Source organism: Lepidochelys olivacea, assembly GCF_965140295.1.
Source record: "Lepidochelys olivacea isolate rLepOli2 genome assembly, chromosome: 4".
In the NCBI taxonomy this organism is placed as follows: Eukaryota; Metazoa; Chordata; order Testudines; family Cheloniidae; genus Lepidochelys; species Lepidochelys olivacea.
This window is the reverse complement of record NC_140414.1, coordinates 69,580,152-69,606,616: the sequence shown is the minus strand read 5'-3', so window position 1 is coordinate 69,606,616 and position 26,465 is coordinate 69,580,152. Positions and strand designations below refer to the sequence as shown.

Genomic DNA, 26,465 nt, shown 5'->3' with positions numbered 1-26,465 from the left:
AATAAAGGCACTCAAAATTATCATGACCCTGTGTCATTAGTACACCAGTGACAGACCGCTCTACTTCGTTTTATCTTTTGATCTTGGAACTACTGTCCCCACACTCTATTAGTGTCTGGCTGGCACATATTAAGAGATGGATGAGAGTCAGCTTGATGCAGCTCAAACCAGACAACATAGAGGTGATACTAATTAGTGGGGAAAGTGCTCTAAGGACCTGGTGAAGTGTGAATGCTGATCTATAGCTATCTGTCCAGCCATTACAATGTGCTCTGCATTTAAGGGGTTTCACTAGAACATCAATGTCTACCCTGTATTAAGAAGAAAATTTGTACACCAGGTCCTCAAAGTTCTTTCCCAATCAGTATCACTTCCATCTTGTTTTATATTGAAAAATGTTCCCCAAGCCATGCCCCAGGATTTTAAAACTGGTAATAAATAATAAGATAACAAAAATGACTTTCCCCTCAAGCATTTTGATGTTAGGGTTGATTTTTGGGGGGCTCAGAACTACAAAGCATTGTTACTGTGCAGACTTCACAAGAGACTGTCAAAGGGTGCAGCAAAAGACATTGTATCTAGTTAATTTTAATTTGGAAACAGTAAAAAAAATTAAACCCAATATAAAGTTAAATACTTCAACATACAACCACCCAAAGGTTTCCTAGTATATTGTTTACTAGAAATTTGCAGTCTTACAATTTAAAGTCCACCAAGCTGCCCAAAACTGGAGAAAGGATCAAGGGCTAAAAAGTTGTCTCCAACTCCAGTCCTGCTTCCAGAAGAGGAGGAGGGAAATTTAGCCATGAATTGTGAGATACCCCCAACCATTTGCTTGTCATGTGCATGCTTACATTTGGTTCTTGTTTGGATTTTTTGTGTAGAAATCCCCTCCTGGCCTTTTAGATGTGACACAGTTTCAGCAGCATCTCTGTGTCCATGCAGGATATTAATATTGTTAGGAGTGCATGTCTTTACACTAGATTACTTTGTGACCTGGGGGCATCAAGGTGTCAATTGCCCCATGCTGGCAGAGAAATCAGGGACTGGTGGTCTCCTCAAACTGGCACAAGGGCCCAGATCCAAAAAGCCTAAATATCTTCGAGGCTGTGGGCCAATGTGACTGGCAGGAAATCTCAATGATTCAGTGAGCCAACGCACAAAAAGCAAAATCCTCTATCAGCAGAGGACGAGAAGCGCATCTACACGGGACGGGGTCCCCACGTCTCCCCCAGTTAGTCAGACTTAAGCAAGCGTGAGAAACGAAGGACACAGGGCACCCAGTGCAACGTTTGGTGTGTCCCGTCATGAGGTTACCCCCACGCCGCCCCTAAAATAGGGGGCTAGGAGCAGCCGCTGCCAAGATAGACGGACGCTACTCGCCTGCACCCTCGGTGCATCGGACAGGGAAGGCTCGTGTGCGGTCACATGGGCCCCTCTGGCTGCACGGTTCTCTGCGCCGACTAGCCCAGGAGAGGCTCACAGGCAGCAGCAGGGGGCGGGCCCGAGCCCGAGCCCGAGCCCGAGCCCAGCGGCCGCCGCTATTCTCCCGATCCCGGCGAAACGGAAGCCAAGTCAGTGCACGTGGCCGGGCGGGGAGGAGCGACCAGCGGAGCCGCCGGTAGCTGGAGCATGGCGCCCCCGTCCCCGGTCGCCAACCCCAGGGTCTTCTTCGATGTGGACGCCGGAGGCGAACGAGGTGCGTGAGGACATGGAAGGTTCCCGGGCAGGGAGGGCGCGAGAGGGCGGCGGCAGGTTGCCCTGGAGAACGGGCGCCAGACCCCGGGGAAGGCAGCTGGGCGGCCGCGGGGGCGGAGGGTTGTCGGCGGGCAGCCCCGCGGCAGCGCCCCCGGGGCTGCGGCTCGCCAGCCCCCTCCCCCGGAGGGCGGGGTAGACGGGAAGGGGCAGCGGCCGCGGTCCCTCCGCGCCTGGCCCGGGCACCCCGGCGGCCCTTGTGCCGCCCCCGCCCCCAAGCTGCTTTGTGCCTGTAGCGCGTCGGGCGGGGAGCGGAGGGGGGCTGGTCCCGCGAGCTTGCTGGGGGCTCCTGTAGGGCAGCCCCCTCGCCTCCGAGAAGGGGTTTGTGGCTGTCACTGTGCAGGGCCTGAGCGCTGCCAGCCCAGCCCAGCCCAGCCCCCGGTCGCGGCCGGCGTGCTCCGGGGACAGCCCCGAGGGTCTCAAAATGTTCGGCTGCGTGTGGCGCCCTACCTGGCTACAGGCTTAAGGAAGGCAGGTTGACTTACAGCCGCCGCAGTAATTATTGTGGTGGTGGCGGATGGCCATGGTACCCTCCCTTCTTCTGGCCTTGGTGCGCAGCCTCACCAGGAGCGCTTCCAGTGACTGAAGAGGGGAGCCCAGCTGCCCCCCGCCCGTGCGGGCTTCTCACCTTCCCGCGCCCAGCTGGGAGTGGAGGGGCGCGCGGCTTAGCGCTGAGACCCAGCAGCAGCCCAGCTGGGGAGCCAGGAGCCTGCTTTCTTGTCAGTTTCAGGGCTCCCCGAAATGGACAAGGCAGCCAGTGTAAGGAATGCATAAATGACACACATACTGTGTCACCCTAACTACAGTGTACCAACATAAGCCTCTTGTGGAGGTCTTGGTGTAGTAGGGCACTTGCATTGGTGGGAGCAAGCCTGCAGTGTAGACACTTGACATAGGCCAGCATAAGCTGCGTTATGTCAGCCTAACTTGGGGTGGCCAACCTGTGGGTCCAGAGCCACATGGGGCTCTTCAGAAGTTAATATGTATCTGCTTGTATAGGCACCGACTCGGGGGCTGGAGCGACAGGCGCCAACTTTCCAATGTGCCGGGGGGTGCTCACTGCTCAACCCCTGGTTCTGCCACAGGCCCTGCTCCCACTCCACCTCTTCCTGCCCCCTCCTCTGAGCCTGCCCTTTCCTTGCTCCTCCTCCCCCACCCGCTTACAGGCCACGAAACAGCTGATCAGCGGGGCCGCTGGTGGCGGGAGGCGCTGGGAGTGCGGTTGGAGGAGGTGATGGGGGGCTGCTGACATATTACTGTGGCTCTTTGGCAATGTACATTGGTAAATTCTGGCTCCTTCTCAGGCTCAGGTTGGCCACCCCTGACCTAACTCTTTAGTGTAGACCAAGCCTGGGCCACACAGGCAGCCAGCCAGCCAGCACTTACGTTCTGTACAGCTCTGAGTGAGACACATTGAATCCAGCAGCTTGCCAGCCATGATCTCAGACTGCTCTTCTCTGTACCAGACTTGGCTGATGTGATCCCTCACGTCCTGAACTTTCCCAAGCCCCTGTGCTGTGCAGCATTGAGAGGAATATAATGATCTGTTTGCTCCTTTAAAGAGACAAATCCCACCAGCTTGCCATATTCACTGGCATTAACGTTTACTGTCATTTAAACACCTTGCCGTTGGTTTAGATCAATAGTAAAACATGTTTATTAACAAAAGAAGATAGGCTTTTAAGTGAGTTCAAGAATAAAAGTTGGAAATGGTTATAAACAAATAAAAGTGAAAACACACATCTAAAAGTCTAAACCATAATTTAGCAAGGTACAGGCTTTGTTCAAGCAGGTACCTCATCTATAGTGAGATTCTAGAGACTTCAGTGCCCACCTTGGTTGAAGGACCTCTTTCCCAGCTTCCAAGAGCTCTGCTCCCATGTGTCTATCTAACGATGGACACAAAGATGGTTTCTGTCCTTGCTTATATCTTCCAGAGTGGCTGAAAACCAACCCTGCATGGCCACCCTGGTTTTCAGCCAAAATATTTTTGTTTTGATATTTCAGCAAAAGTAGTTATCTTCCATGGAAAATGACAATAAAAAAGAAAAAGCAGTTGAAATTTTCCATGGAAGCAAAACTCTATTTTCCCAACATGTTCTAACAAGAATACGTGCTGCACAAATCTGGTGCACTTTTAAGTCTATGTGAGTCCTGTGAGCATGTCCAAGGGCAGAATTTGAGTCGTATATACGTGTGGATTGTTTTCTAATAGTTTTTAGACACATCTGTCATGGTCTCCCCCTTAACCAGTTCATGGTGCCAGTTTTTCACTGACTGTATCTATGGCAGGAGTGGGCAAACTTTTTGGCCCGAGGGCCACATCTGGGTGGAGAAATTGCATGCAGGGCAGGGGGTTGGAGTGAGTGAGGGGTGTGGGGGGGGGTGTGGTGTGCAGAAAGGGGCTCGGGGCAAGGGGTTGGGGCAGAGGAGGATTGCAGAAGGTATGAGGGGGCTCAGGCAGGGGGTTGGGGTGCAGAAGTGGTGCAGGTTGCGGCAGGGGGCTCAGGGCAGGGAGTTGGGGTACAGGAGGGATGAGGGGTGCAGCAGGGGGCTCAGGGCAGGGAGTTGGGGTACAGGAGGGATGAGGGGTGCAGCAGGGGGCTCAGGGCAGGGAGTTGTGGTGCCAGGTGCAGGAGGGGCTTGGGCTCCAGTCCAGCGCTGCTTACCTGGAGTGGCTCCGGGGTGGCAATGGCGTGCACTGGTGCCAGGGCAGGCTCCCTGCCTGCCCTGGCCCTGCGCCGCTCCCAGAAGCAGCCGGCACCATGTCCCTATGGCCCCTTAGTGCGCAGTCCTTGCCTGTGGGTACCTCCCCCGAAGCTCCCATTGGCCACGGTTCCCCATTCCCAGCCAGTGGGAGCTGCGGGGGGCAGTACCTGGAAGCGAGGGCAGTGCACGGAGCCCTCTCCTTCTCCCCGCGCCTTGGGGCCACAGGGACATGGTGCTGGCTGCTTCTGGGAATGGTGCGAGGCCCGCGGCGCCATAGGGGTGGCAATGCCGCAGGGCATAGTTTGCCCACCCCAATCTATGATAACAAACATTGTAGCTGTAATTCACTAGCTCTATCCATGGTAGCAGTAGGAGGGATATGGAAAATTGTATATTTTAAGGATTAGATTAGTTTAACAATGGCTTAAATACTGTTAATTCAATCATTAATTCCCCCCCTGCTCTCCACTCCTCTTCCACACTTACAGATCTGCTATATAAACATGTTTGTCTTGAGATGCTGGGCTCCTCCACTTGTTTTTCAGGATTGGACTGAAATGTGTGTGCACTCTTTCTCTCTCATATTCCAGTTGGTCGAATTGTCTTAGAATTGTTTGCAGATGTTGTGCCCAAAACTGCTGAAAATTTTCGTGCACTATGTACAGGAGAAAAAGGGATAGGGCCTACAACTGGAAAGCCTCTTCATTATAAAGGATGCCCTTTCCATAGAAGTAAGTTTGAATCATCTTTATTTTGTTGTTGTTTTCCCATTTTCTGTTTAAGTTGCATAATATTAACAGTTGACTTCAAGTATTTTAAAACCAGTTTGATTTCAATATTGGGCGGGTAGGGGTGTGTGTGGATTTCTAACAGTGATCAATACTTAAGTTATGGGCTGATATGGCTTTCATGGAACTCAGGGAGAGTTTTCTTGGACTTTCAATATTTAAATCCTTTTGAGTTAGTGATTTAGAAAGGAAAAAAAGAAAACGCAGAGCCAAGCTACGTAGAAATATTAAAAGTGATTTAGCATAACATATGGTATTTCTAAAATGAACTCATTAGCTATTTTGGTTTAATATAAGAGTTTTCAGTTCAGAAAAGTAATGGATTCGAGAATAGTAGAAATGCATTATTTATCCCTCTTTATTTTATCTTCTGTCTACCTTGACCATGTTTTTGTAGAGAGTGCATCAATAGCTGGTCGTAGGCTTGCTCCAATGGCAGTCGTACAGCTGTGGGAGTCTTTCCACTGACTTCATTGGGCTTTGGGTACGACCCAGTGTGAGCAAGGGATTTTCTTTGCTGCTGCTTACTCGTGTTTTTCTCCACAACAGCTGGTAGTGGAGGATATTAGGAAGGATTTTTATTTGTGGACTTTTTGTGGGTTTTGTGTGTACATGTTATGCTTTTCTAGAACATCCCACAGTCAATGCTGTAGGCTTCCTAATATGAAACTGCATTATAATAAATAAGAAATCATTAGTTGATGTGAAAAAAAATTTTTTTTATCCCAGCTTGCTCTGTTGTAATTGTGGACTTTTCTTCATATGTTGAGGAACTAGACTATTAAAGCTTTGGAAAATACATTGCTCTAAAACAATTATTATACTCTGGGACATAAGATTTTTGAAGTTATTAATTTTATTTTTTAACTGTCATCCAAGAATCTCAAAGTGCTTTATGAAAATGGGATAATAATTCTTTACTCATGTTACAGATGGAGAAATTGAGACTCAGGGAAGTAAAATAGCTCACTCAAAGTCACGCTATCCGTGACAATCTGGAATAGAAACTAGGCCTTCTGACACCCTGACCCTTGTACTTTCACTTAGGTGATGCTGTTTGACATTTGCAGATATAAATGATTCATTTAATGAACTATTTTATTGAGAGTGATAAATAGGTTAAATGGTTTTCCTGTTGAGGTGTGAGAATCAAGTGTTGTTCAAAAAGCTGAAAATGGATAATTCGAGGGAATCTGATAACTAAGAAATCTTGTTCACTTTTGTTTGGGTATAACTGACTCGCCTGACTGTTTTGCTGATCATGATTCCCTCTCTACAGTACTCTCAAAATTACACTTCTGTTGCCCGTCCTTCTCTTGCGTAAAATAATTGTAAAAATATGTAGGATGTAGATGCAAGTTATCATCAAACCATGCTATATACTAAGGATATATGGCTTATTTCTGGTATTGCACAATTATGTGCCTAGTGAGAAATTTGATTGATTGTTAGCCATTTTGCTTTTTCTATATTAAGCCACAAGAAGTTGTGAATTTCTGGTTGTAACTATGGAAGTGTTCAGGGGATTCTTGCTCATATAAGAAAGGAATTAAGGCTCATGTTGATGAAGTGGGGTTGGTCTTCACCCTTGAATGTAATCCTGCTTAACATTCTTCCTGCTTTGACACCATCTCTTATGACTCATTTTCTACTTAATAGTTATTAAGAAATTCATGATCCAGGGTGGAGACTTCTCAAATCAAAATGGCACAGGTGGAGAAAGTATATATGGAGAAAAATTCGAAGATGAAAACTTTCATTATAAGGTAAAGTAGTTAAAAATGCTAAATGGAATCAGGTTTTGAAATTAGGGTGGTTTGGTTCTTATTACTCCAGTGGAATCTTAGTACACGTATTATGATCCATGATGATGATGTCGGTCTATGAGGAGGTGAAGAAAGTTGTAGGAGCTTTACCTGTAAAATATTTCCGTTTTAGGGGAAAGACTATCACTCCTACAAAACAAGGGCAGCAGCACTTTAAATTCTCTTCATAATTTTAAAAATCATGAACAAAATGACATAATTAAATTGTGCAGTGTGTACCTTGGCTGAAGGAGAGGAAATATTCCATAATAAAATTATTGCATTGAATATTAGAGGAACTTTATTTCTGGAGCAAAATTTCATATACAGTGGTTTTGAATTAAATAAATCCTATGGGTTTTGTCATCATATATTTGTGATTTTAAAACAAGGGATTTCTCGCATTTAATCTTGTAAATTCAGAAGGAGGAATCTGTTGCATCACATCTTTTCCATTTTTCCGTAAATACTGGATTAATGTCGTCTTTGCAGAATCCAGCAGAAGCAAAATTTAGGCAGGTTGAGAGAAAGTATTTACTTCCATGCAAATATCTTCCATAACAGGAAAAGAAACATTAATAAAGACTATTTTATATTCATGTTTTTGCACTCCTAAGTTTGCGTTAGTTGGAAAGTCTTGCTGTAAAGAAAACTTTAAGTGTCTGTGGGTGTGGATTCCATTATAGGTGCACCTGCAGCTCATGCATGCAAGATGGGATTTTTTTAAATAGAAGTTTCCATGGGGGGCCATGCTTACACCCAGTGTCTTCTCATGCTCCTGTGCAAGAACATAAAGGGTAGCATGACCATGACCCTCACTCAACTCCTTCTTACTACCTGTGACAAAGAGATGGAAGTCAGCAAGTGTCTGCCCCACTACTCCTAAGCTTCAAACTCGTTCCTTTTCAAACTTTTTGGTGAAGAAAAAGAGAAGAAGAGACCCCATCTACACCTCCCCATACAGCAGGGCTAGGCACCCTGAACCTACTGGTCTGGTGGATTCCAAATCATCCAGCTGAAACCCTTCCTGGCCTGTGACAGACTTACCTTACTGGTCGAAGGACACAGTAAATGACTGTTCTGTTGAGGGGAAAGTCGCATCCCCAATAAATATGTGCCATGCTAATTTTTCTCCTCAAGGACTTGCAAGTTGAGGGATGTACAGCTGTAACTGCACCTACTCGAACAATTGATAAATGCCACCGTGGAGCCTACCACAGTTCCAAAGAATGGGAAGGTTCATCTTCAGCGAGTGCTCCATTGAGTAGACACTACTCCACAGCATCAAGCAGCGACAGGAAAGAAAACAGTCAAAAACTGTGCCAACCACATTGGCATTAGGGCCATCGACATTGGCACCAATAACTTTATTGGACTGCGGCTGGTTGACTCAGCACTGCCAAATAGAAGAGTTTCTCAATATGGGCAGCTCAACCCCAGTCTTGATACCAGAGATCCATGATACTTACTGCACCTCAGATAAGCCAGTCTCTCTCAACTCCTTTAAAATCCACCTTAGTGATTTCAGCTTGTCACCTGCTGGAGCAAATTCTGCTCTGTCTTCTCTCACCCCATGGTATCAGTTCCTTAAAGGGCTACTATGCAATTCCCCACCAAACAGAGGATGCATTTGAGCATCTGTCAGTATTCTCCCTATGTTACCTCACTCTGAAGATGATCTTCCTAGTCGCTATCACTTGAGCCAGCAAAGTGACTGGCGCTTCAGGCTGAATCTCCCTGTATAACATTCCATAGGGACAAGGTGGTGCTAAAACCTCATCTGAAATTCATCCTTAAGGTGATGTCAGAATTTCCATCTGAACCAATTCTATCAAGCTACTTGTCTTCTTCCTGAAAGCACATTTGGCACCAGTTGAAAAGAATTGCACATACTAGATGTGTCCAGGACTCTGCTTTTTTCACTGACAGGACCAAAGCATTCAGACATCCCCCTCCTGGTATGTTTCTGGTAAGAGGTGTTCCAAAGGTCAAGCCATTTCATCACAAGATATTAAAATGGATTACTCGGTGCATTTCTTTGTATTACCAGTCAACTGTTGTACCTCTCCCACCAAACATACAAACTCACTCCATCAGAACTCAAGTGACATCTTCTGCCTGTTTCAGAAGTTTGCCAGTATCAGAGATCTACAAAGCAGCAACATGGACCTTTGTCAAACACTGTGCTTCAAACTTAGCTACTAGGTCAGTTGCCAAGTTCAGGAGGACAGTCAGTATTCTACTGAGGCAGCTGAAACTCCTAATTTCCACCATCCTGAAGGGATACTGCTTGCCGGCCACCTACTGTTGGACCCATATTAACACATACTCCAAGAAGAAAGAAATGGTACTTACACTACAGTAACTGTGATTCTTTGAGGATGTTCTTTTGAGGCCAGTGTGGATCCCATGACGTGCTTTCCAGAGTCCTCATCTACCATGGGCTTTGAAGTGTGAGGAACTTGAGGGAGGGTTGCGGATGTCCAACCCTTTTTGTCCTCATACTGGAGCACAAGGAGCCACAGGTCACATGTATAACTTTGCAAGACAGTGGTATAAAAATCAATCTGACATACATGAAGTGCACATGCACCTACTGTGAGATCCAGAGCAACTATGACTTCTTGAAGAAGCACGGCTTCTGTAGGGTAAGCATCCATTCTTTTGTAGAAGACTTGAGTAAAGCCTATGTCGCAAAGACTTATGCAGAAGACTTGAGCAAAGCCTATATTTCCAAAAAACATGAAACTTTTTGGCTGTGATTTAGAAAAAAGTATTAAAGAGAAAAAATCTGGATGGTGAAGCAAAATAATCCATGTGCTTACTTACAAGGAGTCAAAAGAATTGTAGGGGAAAAGTGTGTGATTATACAGCAATAAGTTTTAAATTATAAGGCCTCAGTCTTGCAAACAGCATGGAAGTAACTCAGTTCACGTGAATAGGTGCATTAAGGTTAATGAGACTACTCATGTAAAATAAGTAATGCACAAGTGTTTGATGGATAGGGTTTCAGAAAGTATTTAACAATTTCCTATTAATTGCATTATTACTGAGTCAGTTACTGTATCTTGTTTTTTTAAATGGGACACAGAGAGCTGGTTTTAATGTCAGGAGATCACATCAGGCACCCCTCAACTGATTTCTCAAGTTTTGGTGTTTAGACAGTATGGAACTGACTGATGCAATTAAACAGCCAATGCAACATTTCTTGTTAACTGATTGGGTAGTGTCAAGTCACTAAGCTTGCTTGCCACCAACTATGGGAAATACAATAAAGACAACTGTCCTCTGATGTCAGGGAAGATGAAGCCAGTTGCAAATTATGTGTGGTCCTCAGGCCCCTTGCAGGTTGTCAATGTGGGCTTATTTGGGGTACACTGGATGTCCTGGTAGTATATCACTGTAACCTTGTAGAATAATCATATCTTACTTATATTTGCTTTGATGGCATTTTCTCGTACAGCATGATCGGGCAGGGCTGCTGAGCATGGCAAATGCAGGACCCAATACAAATGGCTCTCAGTTCTTTATCACAACAGTGCCAACCCCTCACCTGGATGGGAAACATGTGGTGTTTGGCCAAGTGATCAAAGGAATGGGTGTTGCTAAAATACTAGAAAATGTTGACGTGAATGGAGAAAAACCTGCAAAGGTAAGATCAGGACATCTAGGAGGACACTTGTTCCATTATATGGTGCCTTCTGTGAGAACTGTTTTAGTATTCTGTGAGAATTAATTTTAGTTCTGTTTTTCAGTATGATTCAAAATTGGTTTGCTTTTGTTAGAGCAAAACTAGAAAAAGTTTTTCTGAGCTTTGTCTCGCAGAACATATAACATTTTCAGATTAGTTTTTGTCTTCCATTGTGAAAATGACTTCCAGGCTAAAAGTCACAGGATTGGTAAAGCCGTTTACTAATTCTAAATAAAATATTTAGATCAAAGAAAGTATTAAAAACTGGGAAAGGGGAAAAAATATTTTGTAGTTAATTATTCTTGATACTCTACATGTGTAAAACTCCTACAAATGTTAACTAGTTATTACTAATCAATTTTCACACCGCCTTTGGAAATGAGGGAGGAATGTAATGTCTCTGCACATTGAAGGTATGAGAAACTGAAACCTGTATAAATGAAGTTGTGACTTGCCAAAGGTTGCAAAAGGAGTTAGTGTTAGAGCTGGGTAGAACTGGAGTTCTTGGTTCCCATCCTGTGCTTAGAGGACAGGTACGGGGGGTGTCTAGCACAGGTCTAACACAGGAGCAGGCAAACTTTTTGGCCTGAGGGCTGTATTGTGTTTCTGAAATTGTATGGCGGGCTGGTTAGGGGAGGCTGTGCCTCCCTAAACAGCCAGGCATGGCCCAGCCCCTTGGGACTCCTGCCCCATCCAACCCACCCTATTCTCTGATGGTCCCCTGGGGATCCCTGCCCCAAACTGCCCCCCACCGCCCCATCCAACCCCCCCCTCTCCGTCCTGACTGCTTTCCTGGGACCCCTGACTGCCCTGACCCTTATCCACAAGCTGGTCCCTGACCACCCCCTGAACTCCCCTCCTCTCTATCCAACTCCCGCCTGACCCCTTACCGCGCTGCCTGGAGCACCGATGGCTGCCTGCGTGGCTGCACCAGGACAGGCAGCCGTGCTGCACAGCACAGAGCACCGGTCAGGCTGCGGCTCTGCAGCTGCACTGTCCCAGGAGCTCGCGGCCCTGCCGCCCAGAGCATTGCGCCTGCGGTGCACTAAGCTGAGGCTGCGGGGAAGGGGGAACCATGGGGGAGGGGCTAGGGACTAGCCTCTCGGGCCAGGAGCTCAGGGGCCGGGAAGGACAGGCCCACGAGCCATAGTTTGCCCACTTCTGGTCTAACAGTATTGAGCAAACAGTTTAATTAGTACATTTAACATGGCTATGTTAGAAGATTAATGGCTCTTTGTCAAACATAAAATATGACCAATTATTTTTCATCATCAACATCTCCTCCATAATATCTGAAAAATTACCCTTGTTGTTGGAAAGGAAAGCATGTATTTTGCTTCATTTTGCTACCACGCTATAAAACCTAAAAACACACATGCTTTTCCTTTCATGTGTGGTAGCAAAGATGAGCAATTCAGTCATTCCTAGTGTAATGGCTTCTTGTGGTGTGATCCTGCTAGATTTTTACAAGCTAAGTGGTCTAAGCTTTGGTTGATGCTTCCAAGAAACAGAGCAGCAACAGGAAGCGGTAGTGAATTAATGTGTGTGTCACCCTTCCACATATGGCCTTGTCTTCTTCACTGCTATAATAAGTGGGTTTTTCTACCTCAGTATCTAACATGCATGAGCTATCCTGAGGTAAAAACACAGTGAAAATTAGGCAATTTAGTTTTACTATGGGGTAAATAGCCCTATACTCCCTCCAGTGGTTGAACTTGATGAGTTTACCTTGCAGTAAAGCTGAAAATGAAGTTTCATAAGGATAGTTAGAAGCAGCTGAAGTAGGCTTCTGAAATCTGTAGTTTGGGAGTGACAGGAAGACACTTTCACCGATCTTTTGGCAATACAAAAGAACTAAAGCTTTCCGATTAGTGAATAGCAACATTGCATATTGTACGCCTCCTGTTTTTTTACAGTTGTGCATTATTGCAGAATGTGGAGAGCTGAAGGAAGGCGATAACTGGGGGATCTCCCCAGTGGATGGCTCTGGTGATACTCACCCAGATTTCCCTGAAGATTCAGATGTAGATTTAAAAGATGTAAGTCGTTTTTCTTTGAAGATAATTATTTTTCCTGTGCAATGATGACATTTACATAACCTGAGATATATGGTGGTTGTTGTCAGGTTCACCAGACTTGAGTTTATTTTTAAGAAGTCTGTTAGGGTAGGTTAGAGGTAATAATGAGGAATTTTGTGATACTTCTTTTAGCTGCTCTTGTTAATGCTAACTATGATTTATTTTTTCCAGTGCACGTAAGGCTAAAAACAAAACCTTCCACTTAGAAGGGTTTTTTTCTGTTCTTCCTTTACATCTGCTACTCAGTTCTTCATTGTGGTGCTGTAGTGACAAGTTTCCAGAGGCATAATTTATATAGGATTTCATAGTATTAATATCATCCTCTGGAGATTTTTATTTAGTTCCTTTCCATAGTTAGAAAATCATCTCATTACCACATTTTTCACCCACAAAGCAATTTCTAGGCATGCCCTGTGTAGACAGACAACACTACCATCGTATTTGGCAGGCAGTTAACCATCAGCCTTACTTTATGGATCTAGAAGTGGTTTGAGGGAAAGACAGAAGTGTGTTAGTAGTTGATTGTTAGTTGGAAGGCCGATGCAGATCAAGTATCTGTGCCTTGAACTGTGGGAAATAAAAGACAAAATACTCTCGGGAATGAGAAGTTCTTGGTTATATACCTACATCACTAACAAATCTCTGATTTTTTTATGGGTACAGCCAAAGCTTCTGTTTACCTGATCCTGGATTAAGGAGGAATGAATGTTCATTCATGTAACTGCATTTAGGGGGAAACAATTAGATTAGTGATCGCATGTTCTCTATTGCTGTTATGTTTTGTTCTCTTGAAGTCAGTCCCCCTGATCCTAGAGGATAGGTCCACTAATGGCTATTAGACAAGATGGTCTGGGACGCAATCCCATGCTCTGGGTGTCCCTAAAGCCCTAACTGCCAGAAGCTGGGACTAGCCGACAAGAGATGGATCACTCAATAATAGCCCTGTTCTGTTCATTCCCTCTGAAGCATCTGGCACTGGCCACTGTCAGACGACAGACCAATGGTCTATCCGGACCAATATCCTGACCCAGAATGGTCATTCTTATGGTCTTATCCTCGTGTACAACTCAATGGGAGTTTCATACCATTGATCAAGGAGAATGTGTTGCTCATATAATAGAATATTATAACAGTTGTTTGAATATAGTTTAATTTCAAAATTTGTGTTGTTTGGTGCATTCTGGCAATCTTTGAAAGAGAATTGACTTGGGATCCTACTGTTAAATATTAAGCAGTCCAAAGACTTGTTTTAACTTGGTATAAATTACATAATTTAATACGGGTTTCAGAGTAACAGCCGTGTTAGTCTGTATTCGCAAAAAGAAAAGGAGTACTTGTGGCACCTTAGAGACTAACCAATTTATTTGAGCATGAGCTTTCGTGAGCTACAGCTCACTTCATCGAAAGCTCATGCTCAAATAAATTGGTTAGTCTCTAAGGTGCCACAAGTACTCCTTTTCTTTTTGATAATTTAATACTTACATTGTATAGGATTTTTTCTCTTCTTCTCAATAGATTGACAAGATTGTTTCCATAGCAGAAGATATAAAGAATATAGGAAATACTTTCTTCAAAACACAGAACTGGGCAATGGCAACTAAAAAGTACACTAAAGGCTTAAGGTAAGAGTTCCTGCTGCAGAAACCAAGGTGAGGCATTCTAATTAAATGTCCCTAGATTTGAATATTGACAGGGGGCTTAACGGTTGGCATAAGAACATAAGAGCTTCCATACTGGGTCAGACCGTGGTATATCTTGTCACAGTGATCCCTACCAAAGCTTTGGTGGGAGTATACCAGAACAGGACAATTATGGAGCGATCTACCCCTGGCGTCTACTCCCGGCTTCTTGGTAGTCAGAGGTTTACGGTTGTCCCGAGCATACAGTTGTATCCCTGATCGTTTTGGCTAATAGCCATTGATGGGCCTATCCTCCGTGAATGTATCCAGTTCTTTTTTTAATCCAGTTATGCTTTTAGGCATCACAACATCCCATGATAATGAGTTCCACAATTTAATCGTGCGTTGTGTGAAATTCCTCGTTTTTATTAAAGCTGCAGCCTATTAATTTCATTGGGTGACACACATTTTTGTATTGTAAGAAAGGGTAAATAACACTTCCCTATTCATACTTTCCATGATTTTATAGACTTCTCTTATCTCCTTTAGTTGTCTCTCTTGTAAGGTGAACAGTCCTTATCTTTTTTGGTCTCCATACCCACTGTTTCATACCCTCCATAGCCGTTCCATACCCTTGATCATCTTTGTTGTTCTTCCCTGAACCTTGTCAGTTCCACTATTTTTTTTGTTTTGAGATGGGATGACCAGGACTGGACACAGCATTCATGGTGTGGGAGCATCATGCATTTATATGGTGGCATTGTGATATTTACTGTCTTATTTTCTATCCTTTCCCTATTACTTCTTAATATACTGTTAGCCTTTTTGACTGTGGCTGTGTATTGAGTGGAAGTTTTCAGAGAACTATCCAGAGTGACTCCAACATCTCTTTCTTCAGTGGTAACAGCTAATTTAGAACCCAATGTATATGAATAGTTGGGATTATTTTTTGCATTTATCAGAGTTGAATTTCATCTGCCATTTTGTTGCCCAGTCACCCAGTTTTGTGAGATCTCTCTAGCTCCTTGCACTCTACTTTGGACTTAACTATGTTGAATAATTTTGTATCATCCTTACACTTTTGCCACTTTGTTCACTCCTCTTTTCCAGATCATTAATGAACATGTTGAACAGAACAGGTTCCGGTACAGATCCTTTGGGGAGCCCCACTGTTCACCTCTCCATTGTGAAAACTGACCACATATTCCTACCATTTGTTTCCTCTCTTTCAGCCAGTTACTGATCCATGAGAACATTGTCCCTCTTATCCCATGGCTTCTTAATTTCCTTAAGAGCCTTTGGTGCCGGACATTGTCAAAGGCTTTCTGAAAAGCAAGAACACTGTATTGACTGGATCAACCTTATCCATGCTTGTTGACTCCCTCTAAGAATTCTAATAGATTGAGGCATGATTTCCCTTTACAAAAGCCATGTTGACTCTTTCCCAACAAACCATGTTTGTGTGTCTGATAATTCTGTTCTTTACTATCGTTTCTACCAATTTATCTGCTACTGAATTTAGGCTCATCAACCTGTAATTACCGGGATTGCCTCTGCAGCCCTTTTTAAAAAGTGGTGTTACATGAGCTACTACCTTCCAGTCATCTGGTACAGAGGCTGATTTCAAGATAGTTGACATAGTATAGTTAGTAGTTCTGCATATTCATGTTTGAGTTCCTTCATAACTCTTCAGGGAATACCATCTCTTCCAGGTGACTTATTCCTGTTTATCAGGTTGTTCTAAAACCTTTTTTATTGACACATCAATTTGGGGCAGAGCATTCAACTGCAGAATTAATTTCCTTCCCCATCTCCAGCATGCTGGGTTTTTTTAGTGTTTTGTATAGCATCCATTGCTGCAGTATTCAAACATTTCACAACTAAACTGGATCTGCTTAGCTAAGTCCCTAATGAATTTCAGTGATCTCTGCTCTCTTCTGTTCTTTGATTACAGGAAGCTCTGACTGAATTGAACATATGTGAAATCATGTTTTGTTTTGTTTATTAAAAAGTAAATCTTGTGATGATGGAAACACTGTTCCAAAGAGGAAGGTCTTAGAATGTGTGTCTTAGAAATAGATGAATGGTGGAGTAGTCAGATTTCTTCTGTAGGATTATTTTATTGCCAGGCTGATCTCCTTACGTCATCTGATTATGCTTCCACCTTGCCTTTGTCAACTGCATTATCTCAGAAGATCTCAACTATCTTTGTGGTTCGTGCATAGAGATGAAGTCACTGATGTAGTTGAGTCCTGACTTTGAAGTTCAAAAACCGAGCCTTGAACTGGCTATGACAAGCGTTGCAACTGCATGCAGTATCTTGAGGGGAAACATATTGTATTAGGCTCCTGTATCACTGTGGGCCAGGGTTTGTATTTATGATTGCATTTTACTCCAAGAAGAAGGCTGCCACAGCTCTTCAGGAACTAAAACAGTGGGGGTCATTAAGGAGAATCACTCAAGTTGTAATCACCTCCAGAGAGGTACTACATCCTTTGGAGGTTTGCATATTTTGATTCAATCTGGGTTTCCAGTCTTGGAAGACAGGGCTTTTGGCATAAAAAGGCTGTGTTTAAACTGATGCATGGCCTTCTTTCTGATCCAGCAAACGGACAGGATCATCTGTCCAAGGGAGGCCCCACAACCCTTGCAGAAGGGTTGGAAGGACTTTGACTCGCTAAGGCCCCATAAGACTGATGGGTGACCTCTGGTAAGCTTTTAGCATGCACATAGGCATTTTCACTTTTTGTCTTCTCTGTAATGCTTTCACCTTAAGAATAAATGTGCTTGCTTCAAAAGAAACATGTGGTAACTTGTAACTGCTGGCAAATACAATGTGCGGAGCCAGTGGAGAGAAAGAAATAGCCTTTAGGTAGACTGGCTTGCTTGCCCTGTACTGTGATATCTCAGGGAGCTGTGCAGCCTTAAAACCCCAGTCAGAAGAGAGTGAAACAAGGGTTCCTGCCCAGGGACTGGTGCTGGCTGGAGACCTCAGACTTGGCTGGGAATTCCTGGAGTGGACTACAGAGCTGGGTGGGAGAGATGCAGGTGCAGTTTCTTCAAAACTATGACACTAGCATCACAAGGAAATGGGAATTATACCCCTCCTCTTTTCTCTCCACTAATTTTCTTATGGCAGTCTTGTTTGTTGAAGGTAAATGACTGCATTTTGCAAACTCTGCAGCTTATATTGTTTACCTGTACAGTTTCAAGTACAACGAGTTAAAATAATTCAGGTAGTGTAGCCAAATACTTGGAGAGGAGGAAGGGGCAATGTTGTGTAAAAGATGATTATTTAAAATTGTGGTGTGTTTTTTTTTTTGTACAGCCAATTGTAGGACGCATAAGTTCAGTTTAATTCTTTTATATAACCATATAATGGGCATGGATGTTTAGAAATAGTAAACTAAGGTGGATAAGAGTTCATGTGACTGGTAGTTCTTGCATATACTTTCAGCAAGATAGCAAAGGGCAGAAAAAAGTTAATGTTGCAAGTTACAGTATATACACTAATACATACAATTTGTAAATTTGTTTTGTGCAGGTATGTGGAAGCTTCTAAAGCCATAGTGGAGGAATCAAATACAGCAAAGTTTAATCCTACTGCCTTGATCTGCCTTTTAAATATTGCTGCTTGTAAACTGAAGGTGTCAGACTGGCAGGGAGCTATTGAAAGTTGTTGTGAGGTAAGCTAAATTTCATCTTTTGATTAGTAGAAAGTGATTTGGAAAATAAAGACAAGACTAAAAGCCTTTTTTCAAAATCAGGTTTGGCGAGGCTCATTTTCCTATAATAAATTAAAGGAAGATAGGCAAGGCTTTAGTGCAAACCACTTTTAATATACAAATTAACTCATTTTTGGCAGGCTGTTTACTTGTTCAGAAAAAATAGTAGTGGAGTCAATCAGTAATATTTCAGAATACAAGTTATTATTTATTGGAGCTAAATGCAAGCTGTGCATTTTCTGGGAGCACTCTTACTTTGTATAGAACAATAGATTACATTATCTTTCAGAAACAAGGAACCTTTTTATAAATGTGTAGCATTCAGCAAGCTTTACCCTCACTCTTTGAATCAGATTTCTAGTTTTATTTTAACAGGTTAATTGTAATGAATGGATAACTTTGGCTAAATGGTAAAGGGAAGGCAGCAATTAGAAATGAAAAGGCAATATAACCAATTGAAAACGGGGAAAATAGCAAACTGATGTAAACTGGAAGCGAAGTGCAGACATTAGACAAGAGAGAACAGAGGAATTCAAAGGCTAAGGCCAAATAGGAGTTAAGTTTTAGGAACAAAGGAACACCTAGCAACAGTTATAAGCCCATAACTATTTGGAGCTCAAATTGATGATGATGATGATGATGAAAAAAGGCAGAAGTGTTCAGTAACTGTTACATATATGGAGAAAAAAGCAGAATGATGTACTCCTCACATAAAGATGAGGTATTTTCCAGACCATTAATAATTGAGGGTGTTAGACAAATTTTAGTAGGTTATTTTTATTGGTCCAATAAAAGATATTTCCTCACCCACCTTTTCTCTAACATTACTGCAGATAAACACTTTGAAATCAGCAGGCCCAGATAACTTGCACTCAAGCTGAAAGAGTCAGCTGAGGCAATCTCTGGTCAGCTGGTCACTTGATAAATCTTGGATTGCCAGGGAAATTCCAGAAGATTGGAAGAATGCCAAAATTTAAAACAGGCAAACAGGATGAGCCAGGTAACTGTAAGCCAGCTTGTCTGACATCAGTCCTGCACAAAAGAATAGAAGAGCTGATAAACGATTCAATTGATAATAAATTTAAAGGATAGAAGTAGAATTAATGCCAGTCAGTATGATTTTCTTGTCAAACAAATCTGATTTCATGCTTTGAGATTACAAATTTGGTTGATAAATGTAACTACATAAATGTAATAAACTTTTGTAAGGCATTTGACTTAATACCACATGACATTCTGGTTTAAGAATTAGCAATTTAAAAATCAAAGCAAACATTAAACAGACTAAACTGTCGAGCTAACACATCTCAAAGTAGCTGTCAATAGGGAATCATCATCAAAGGAGGGAGTTTCTAGTGGGATTCCATATGGCTCGGTGCCAAGCCTGATGCTAGTCAATATTTCCATCAATGATCTGGAAGTTAATATAAAATTGTTGCTGATTAAAATTTGCAGATGAGACAGATTAGCAAAATGGTAAATGATGAGGACAGGGTAGTCCTACAGAGCAATTTGGATTGCTTGTAAGCTATCCCCATTAAAAATTTAATATTGCCAAATGAAAAACTATACATCAAGAAATAAAGAATGAGGGGCTGTATCCTGGAAAGAGACTCTGGAACAGATTTTAGGTGTTACAGGGAACAAACAATGCAGCACTGAGCTCCTGGTATGATGCAGTGGCAAAAAGAACTAATGTGATCCTTCGATGGTACAAACAGGAGCAGTCGGAGTAAAAAGGGGTTTTACTTTCATATGTGGCATTGGTGAGAATGATACTGGAATATTTCACTCAGTTCTGCAGTCCACATTTTTAAAAAACACTGAAAAATTGGAGGGGGTGCAGAAAAGAGACACGAGAATGATTTGAGGATGTGAGTTTTGTTTATCAAAATGATTGAGAGGTGATTTGATCAGTGTACAAGTAGCTTGCGGGGGAGAAAATAATGAGTACTAAAGTGAGTACTTTAATCTAGCTGAGAAAAGCTGAAAGATTAAACCAGACAAATACAAATGAGAAATAAGGTCCAAATTATTAATAGAAGATGATTAACCATTAGAACAAACTACCAAGGGAATTGGTGGATTCTCCATCCTTTGATGTCTTAAAAATAAAAACTGTATACCTTTCTAGCCAATCAAGTAATTAGACTCACTGCAGGGGTAACTGGGTGGAATTTAGTGGCCTGAATTATTCAGGAGATCAGACTGGATGGTTTAATGGTCCTTTTTGTCATTAAATAATGGATTCATTGAGTATTTAAGTGGTTAGATGATTTGCAGTAATCATACAAATCTATCCTTTATCCCACCATCCCTGAATCTGTTGGGGATAGAAGGAGAAGCTGCACCTGCTTATGGGCTCATTTCTGTAGACAGGAAATTAGCACTATTAATACTCAACAACATGCTAGATCAGAGGTAGGCAAACTGCGGGCTACATCTGGCCTGCAGGACGTCCTGCCCAGCCCTTGAGCTCCTGGCTGGGGAGCCTAGCCCCAGCCCCTGCCCTGCTGTCTCCCCTCCCCCGCAGCCTCACCTCATTGTGCTGCCAGTGCTCTGGCCCACTGCTCCTGCCAGGCAACGTGGCTGGCTCTGGCTGCTCTCAGCAGCATGGTAAGGGGGCGGGGGTTGGATAACGGGCAGGGGATCCTGGGGAGGTAGACAGGGAGCAGCTGGATGGAGTGGGGGGCACGGTCAGGGAGCAGGGGGGATTGGATAGGGGTCAGGGGTCCTGTCAAGGGGTGGGGGTGTGGATGGGGTTGGAGCAGTCAGGGGCCAGGCTGTTTGGGGAGGCACAGCCTCCCCTACCCAGCCGTCAATACAGTTTTGCAACCTCGATGTGGCCCTTGAGCCAAAAAGTTTGCCCACCCCCATGCTAGATAAACCCTGGATAGTAATACTGCACTCTATTGATTGATTGTGCTTTCATTTAAAAGTTGATTTGTTTTCAGGCAGCTTACCCTTAAAATAGATGGGTTCATAGAATATCAGGGTTGGAAGGGACCTCAGGAGGTCATCTAGTCCAACCCCCTGCTCAAAGCAGGACCAATCCCCAATTAAATCATCCCAGCCAGGGCTTTGTCAAGCCTGACCTTAAAAACTTCGAAGGAAGGAGATTCCATCACCTCCCTAGGTAACGCATTCCAATGCTTCACCACCCTCCCAGTGAAAAAGTTTTTCCTAATATCCAACTGAAATCTCCCCCACTGCAACTTGAGACCATTACTCCTTGTTCTGTCATCTGCTACCACTGAGAACAGTCTAGATCCACCCTCTTTGGAACCAACCCCCTTTCAGGTAGTTGAAAGCAACTATCAAATCCCCCCTCATTCTTCTCTTCCGTAGACTAAACATCCCCAGTTCCCTCAGCCTCTCCTCATAAGTCATGTGTTCCAGTCCCCTAATCATTTTTGTTGCCCTCCGCTGGACTCTTTCCAATTTTTCTGCATCCTTCTTGTAGTGTGGGGCCCAAATCTGGACACAATACTCCAGATAAGGCCTCACCAGTGTCGAATAGAGGGGAACGATCACATCCCTCAATCTGCTGGCAATGCCCCTACTTATACATCCCAAAATGCCATTGCCCTTCTCGGCAACAAGGGCACACTGTTGACTCATATCCAGCTTCTCATCCACTGTAACCCCTAGGTCCTTTTCTGCAGAACTGCTGCCGAGCCATTCGGTCCCTAGTCTGTAGCGGTGCACTGGATTCTTCCATCCTAAGTGCAGGATTCTGCACTTGTCCTTGTTGAACCTCATAAGATTTCTTTTGGCCCAATCCTCCAATTTGTCTAGGTCCCTCTGTATCCTATCCCTACCCTCCAGCGTATCTACCTCTCCTCCCAGTTTAGTGACAGGTTTCAGAGTAACAGCCGTGTTAGTCTGTATTCGCAAAAAGAAAAGGAGTACTTGTGGCACCTTAGAGACTAACCAATTTATTAGAGCATAAGCTTTCGTGAGCTACAGCTCACTTCATCAGATGCATATCGTGGAAACTGCAGCAGACTTTATATATACACAGAGAATATGAAACAATACCTCCTCCCACCCCACTGTCCTGCTGGTAATAGCTTATCTAAAGTGATCATCAGGTGGGCCATTTCCAGCACAAATCCAGGTTTTCTCACCCTCCACCCCCCCACACAAATTCACTCTCCTGCTGGTGATAGCCCATCCAAAGTGACAACGCTTTACACAATGTGCATGACAATCAAGTTGGGCTATTTCCTGCACAAATCCCCCCCCCCAGATGTTCTGGTTTAACTTGGATTTAAACTTGAAGAGTGGTCAGTTTGGATGAGCTATTACCAGCAGGAGAGTGAGTTTGTGTGTGTATGGGGGTAGGGGGGGATGTGAGAGAACCTGGATTTGTGCAGGAAATAGCCCAAGTTGATTTTACACAATGTGCATGACAATCAACTTGGGCTATTTCCTGCACAAATCCAGGTTCTCTCACATCCCCCCTACCCCCATACACACACAAACTCACTCTCCTGCTGGTAATAGCTCATCCAAACTGACCACTCTTCAAGTTTAAATCCAAGTTAAACCAGAACATCTGGGGGGGGGGATTTGTGCAGGAAATAGCCCAAGTTGATTGTCATGCACATTGTGTAAAGCGTTGTCACTTTGGATGGGCTATCACCAGCAGGAGAGTGAATTTGTGTGGGGGGGTGGAGGGTGAGAGAACCTGGATTTGTGCTGGAAATGGCCCACCTGATGATCACTTTAGATAAGCTATTACCAGCAGGACAGTGGGGTGGGAGGAGGTATTGTTTCATATTCTCTGTGTATATATAAAGTCTGCTGCAGTTTCCACGATATGCATCTGATGAAGTGAGCTGTAGCTCACAAAAGCTTATGCTCTAATAAATTGGTTAGTCTCTAAGGTGCCACAAGTACTCCTTTTCTTTTTCCCAGTTTAGTGTCATCTGCAAACTTGCTGAGGGTGCAATCCACACCATCCTCCAGATCATTTATGAAGATATTGAACAAAACCGGCCCCAGGACCGACCCTTGGGGCACTCCACTTAATACTGGCTGCCAACTAGACATGCAGCCATTGATCACTACCCGTTGAGCCTGACAATCTAGCCAGCTTTCTATCCACCTTATAGTCCATTCATCCAGCCTGTACTTCTTTAACTTGCTGGCAAGAATATTGTAGGAGACAGTGTCAGAAGCTTTACTAAAGTCAAGGAACACCACGTCCACTGCTTTCCCTTCATCCACAAAACCAGTTATCTCATCATAGAAGGCAATTAGATTAGTCAGGCATGACTTCCCCTTGGTGAATCCATGCTGACTGTTCGTGATCACTTTCCTCTCCTCTAAGTGCTTCAGAATTGATTCCTTGAGGACCTGCTCCATGATTTTTCCAGGGACTGAGGTGAGGCTGACTGGCCTGTAGTTCCCAGGATCCTCCTCCTTCCCTTTTTTAAAGATGGGCACTACATTAGCCTTTTTCCAGTTGTCCGGGACTTCCCCTGATCGCCATGAGTTTGCAGAGCCACTGGCCATTATCTCTGAAATCACATCCGCCAACTCCTTTAGCACTCTCGGATGCAACACATCCGGCCCCATGGACTTGTGCTCCTCCAACTTTTCTAAATAGTCCCAAACCACTTCTTTCTCCACAGAGGGCTGGTCACCTCCTCCCCATGCTGTGCTGCCCAGTGCAGTAGTCTGGGAGCTGACCTTGTTCATGAAGACAAAGACATGTAGCTTTTTCCACATCCTCTGTCACTAGGTTGCCTCCCTCATTCAGTAAGGGGCCCACACTTTCCTTGACTTTCTTCTTGTTGCTAACATACCTGAAGAAACCCTTCTTGTTACTCTTAACATCCCTTGCTAGCTGCAACTCGAGGTGTGATTTGGCCTTCCTGATTTCACTCCTTCATGCCCGAGCAATATTTTTACACTCATCCCTAGTCATTTGTCCAATCTTCCGCTTCTTTTTTGTATTTAAGATCAGCAAGGATTTCACTGTTAAGCCAAGCTGGTCGCCTGCCATATTTATTATTCTTTCTACACATTGGGATGGTTTGTCCCTGTAACCTCAATAAGGATTCTTTAAAATACAGCAAGCTCTCATGGACTCCTTTCCCCCTCATGTTATTCTCCCAGGGGATCTTGCCCATTGGCTAATTGTGTGTGTTTTGGCGCTCTTCATATTAGCGGAAGGCTTTAGAGCAGTGGTTCTCAAAGCCGGTCCACCGCTTGTTGAGGGAGAGCCCCTGGCGCGCTGGACTGGTTTGTTTACCAGCCGCATCCGCAGGTTCAGTTGATTGCTGCTCCAGGCCAATGGGGGCTGCAGGAAGGGTGGCCATCATGTCCCTTGGCCTGTGCCGCTTCCCACAGCCCCCATGGGCCTGGAACAGCATACCGTGGCTAGTGGGAGCCGCTATCGGCTGAACCTGCAGACGCAGCAGATAAACAAACCGGTCCAGCGCTCTGGGGCTTTCCCTCAACAAGCAGTGGACTAGCTTTGAGAACCACTGCTTTAGAGTACACTGATGAATACTAAACCACTTTTATTCATTTTGCAGGCACTTGCAATAGATCCAGCAAACACCAAAGCACTTTACAGACGGGCTCAAGGCTGGCAGGGAATAAGAGATTTTGATCAGGCACTGGTAACTATTTTTGTTGCTGTTGTTTTTTAAAGGATCAATAAAGCATCTACTTATTTTTTTGTATTTTTTATTGAAGGCTGATCTTAAGAAGGCTCAAGAGATAACACCTGAAGATAAAGGTAAACTGTCAAGTGAATTTTAGCAATGTGGCATATATTCTCTTTTAGGGCATGGCTACACTTGCAGTTGTAGAGCACTGGGAGTTAAACCAGCCTTCGGAGACCGCAGCAGGGAAAACACTGCTGAGTGTTCGCACTCTCAGCTGGAAGCACACTGGCGTGGCCACATTAGTGGTTCTTGCAATGCCACAAAGAGCAGCGCATTGTCATCACTATCTCAGTGTGCAAGTGGCTGCCACACGCTTTTCAAATGTGGGGCATGAGGTGCAGTGTGTATGTGGAGGGAGAATGAGTGGGTTGGGGGTGGGAAATGACAGCATGCTGACATGCTCTCTTGTAAGTTCAGACAGCAGCTGACCTCTCTCTCTCTCTCTCACTCAAAGCAAGCAGCATCTCTCAGTAATGGTTCCTTTGTCCTGGAGCAGATAAGTAGCCAGCTGTTAGAAAGCCAATCCCTCCATGTTTGAAAGGGCATATCAGCAAGTTCAAAACAATGAGAAGAGTGGCCACTTGATGTAAAGGGATTATGGGACATTTCCGGAGGTCAGAGCACAGTAACATAACACCTCTTTCACACTGGTGCTGCAGTGCAGCATACATTATTCCACTTGCCGAGGTGGAGTACCAGCAGCGCTCTATGTGCCTTGCCTGTGAGCTAGTGCGCTGTAACTTGCAAGGGTAGCCACGCCCTAACAGGCTTTTACATAGTATTATGTTAGTTCTGCAAGAGATGAACTAAGACTCAGAATTTTTCATTTTGTGAGGTCCCTACTTCCTAGACATTGACAAAATATGAGGACATAGAATTAGTGCTGAAGTAACTCTTTCACACAGTCTGCTGCTGATAGCTGTCAATCTTCCACTCGTGTGTGTGTGGAGAAGTGTCTTCTACCTCTCTTGTTATAGAGGAAGAGGCATGCATCTCCTTGGGTCAGGGAGTTCTACTTCAGCAAGAACTAAGTGGGGTTTGTGCATCCTTTATCCTAAAAAATCTGAAGTTGCTTTCTGGTTTGATTCCATTCTCTGCTGCTTAACTGAATGTTACTCTTTGGATCAGGAATTCAGGCTTACTACTGTTTCCTACATCCATTTCTCTGAGCCTATTTATCCTATTTTGCAATTGAATGGAAAAAACAGTTGAGGATTTTTCACTAGTACCCAGCTTGATAACTACTCCCTATGACTAGAATCCAGGCAGACACAGTTTAGCTTATGTAAAGCATAAAATAAAAATGGGTGATTGATATAGTGCTGTGGGACAACTATAGGAGGTGGAAAGCCATGTTGTGTGTTTGTTTGTTTTTTTTTAAACAGCTATCCAAACTGAAGCACTCAAGGTGAAACAGAAGATAAAGGCCCAAAAGGAAAAGGAAAAAGCAGCTTATGCTAAAATGTTTGCTTAAGTGAAGGTTTCCTGTTAAAGTTTAGGCACTGAATGACTGACCCATACACTATTGTAAGCACTCCTACTATATGAGACAAGACACCGTAGAGGCAAGTGTTACTTCTGTTATCTGTCCTATACCGCACTCAATTGA

At 44.0% G+C, this 26,465-nt stretch overlaps 1 protein-coding gene across 1 annotated transcript; it reads left to right on the top strand.

The window, feature by feature from the left end:
* Positions 1 to 621: 621 nt before the first annotated feature.
* Positions 622 to 26,444, top strand: PPID (peptidylprolyl isomerase D). The gene is made up of 10 exons (XM_084626126.1): positions 622 to 1,699; positions 5,055 to 5,195; positions 6,912 to 7,018; positions 10,521 to 10,709; positions 12,665 to 12,787; positions 14,342 to 14,448; positions 17,990 to 18,131; positions 24,722 to 24,808; positions 24,885 to 24,927; positions 26,242 to 26,444. The coding sequence occupies exons 1-10, from the start codon at positions 1,633 to 1,635 to the stop codon at positions 26,328 to 26,330; spliced, it is 1,095 nt and encodes a 364-aa protein (XP_084482252.1). The 5' UTR covers positions 622 to 1,632; the 3' UTR covers positions 26,331 to 26,444.
* The last annotated feature ends 21 nt before the right edge of the window (positions 26,445 to 26,465 follow it).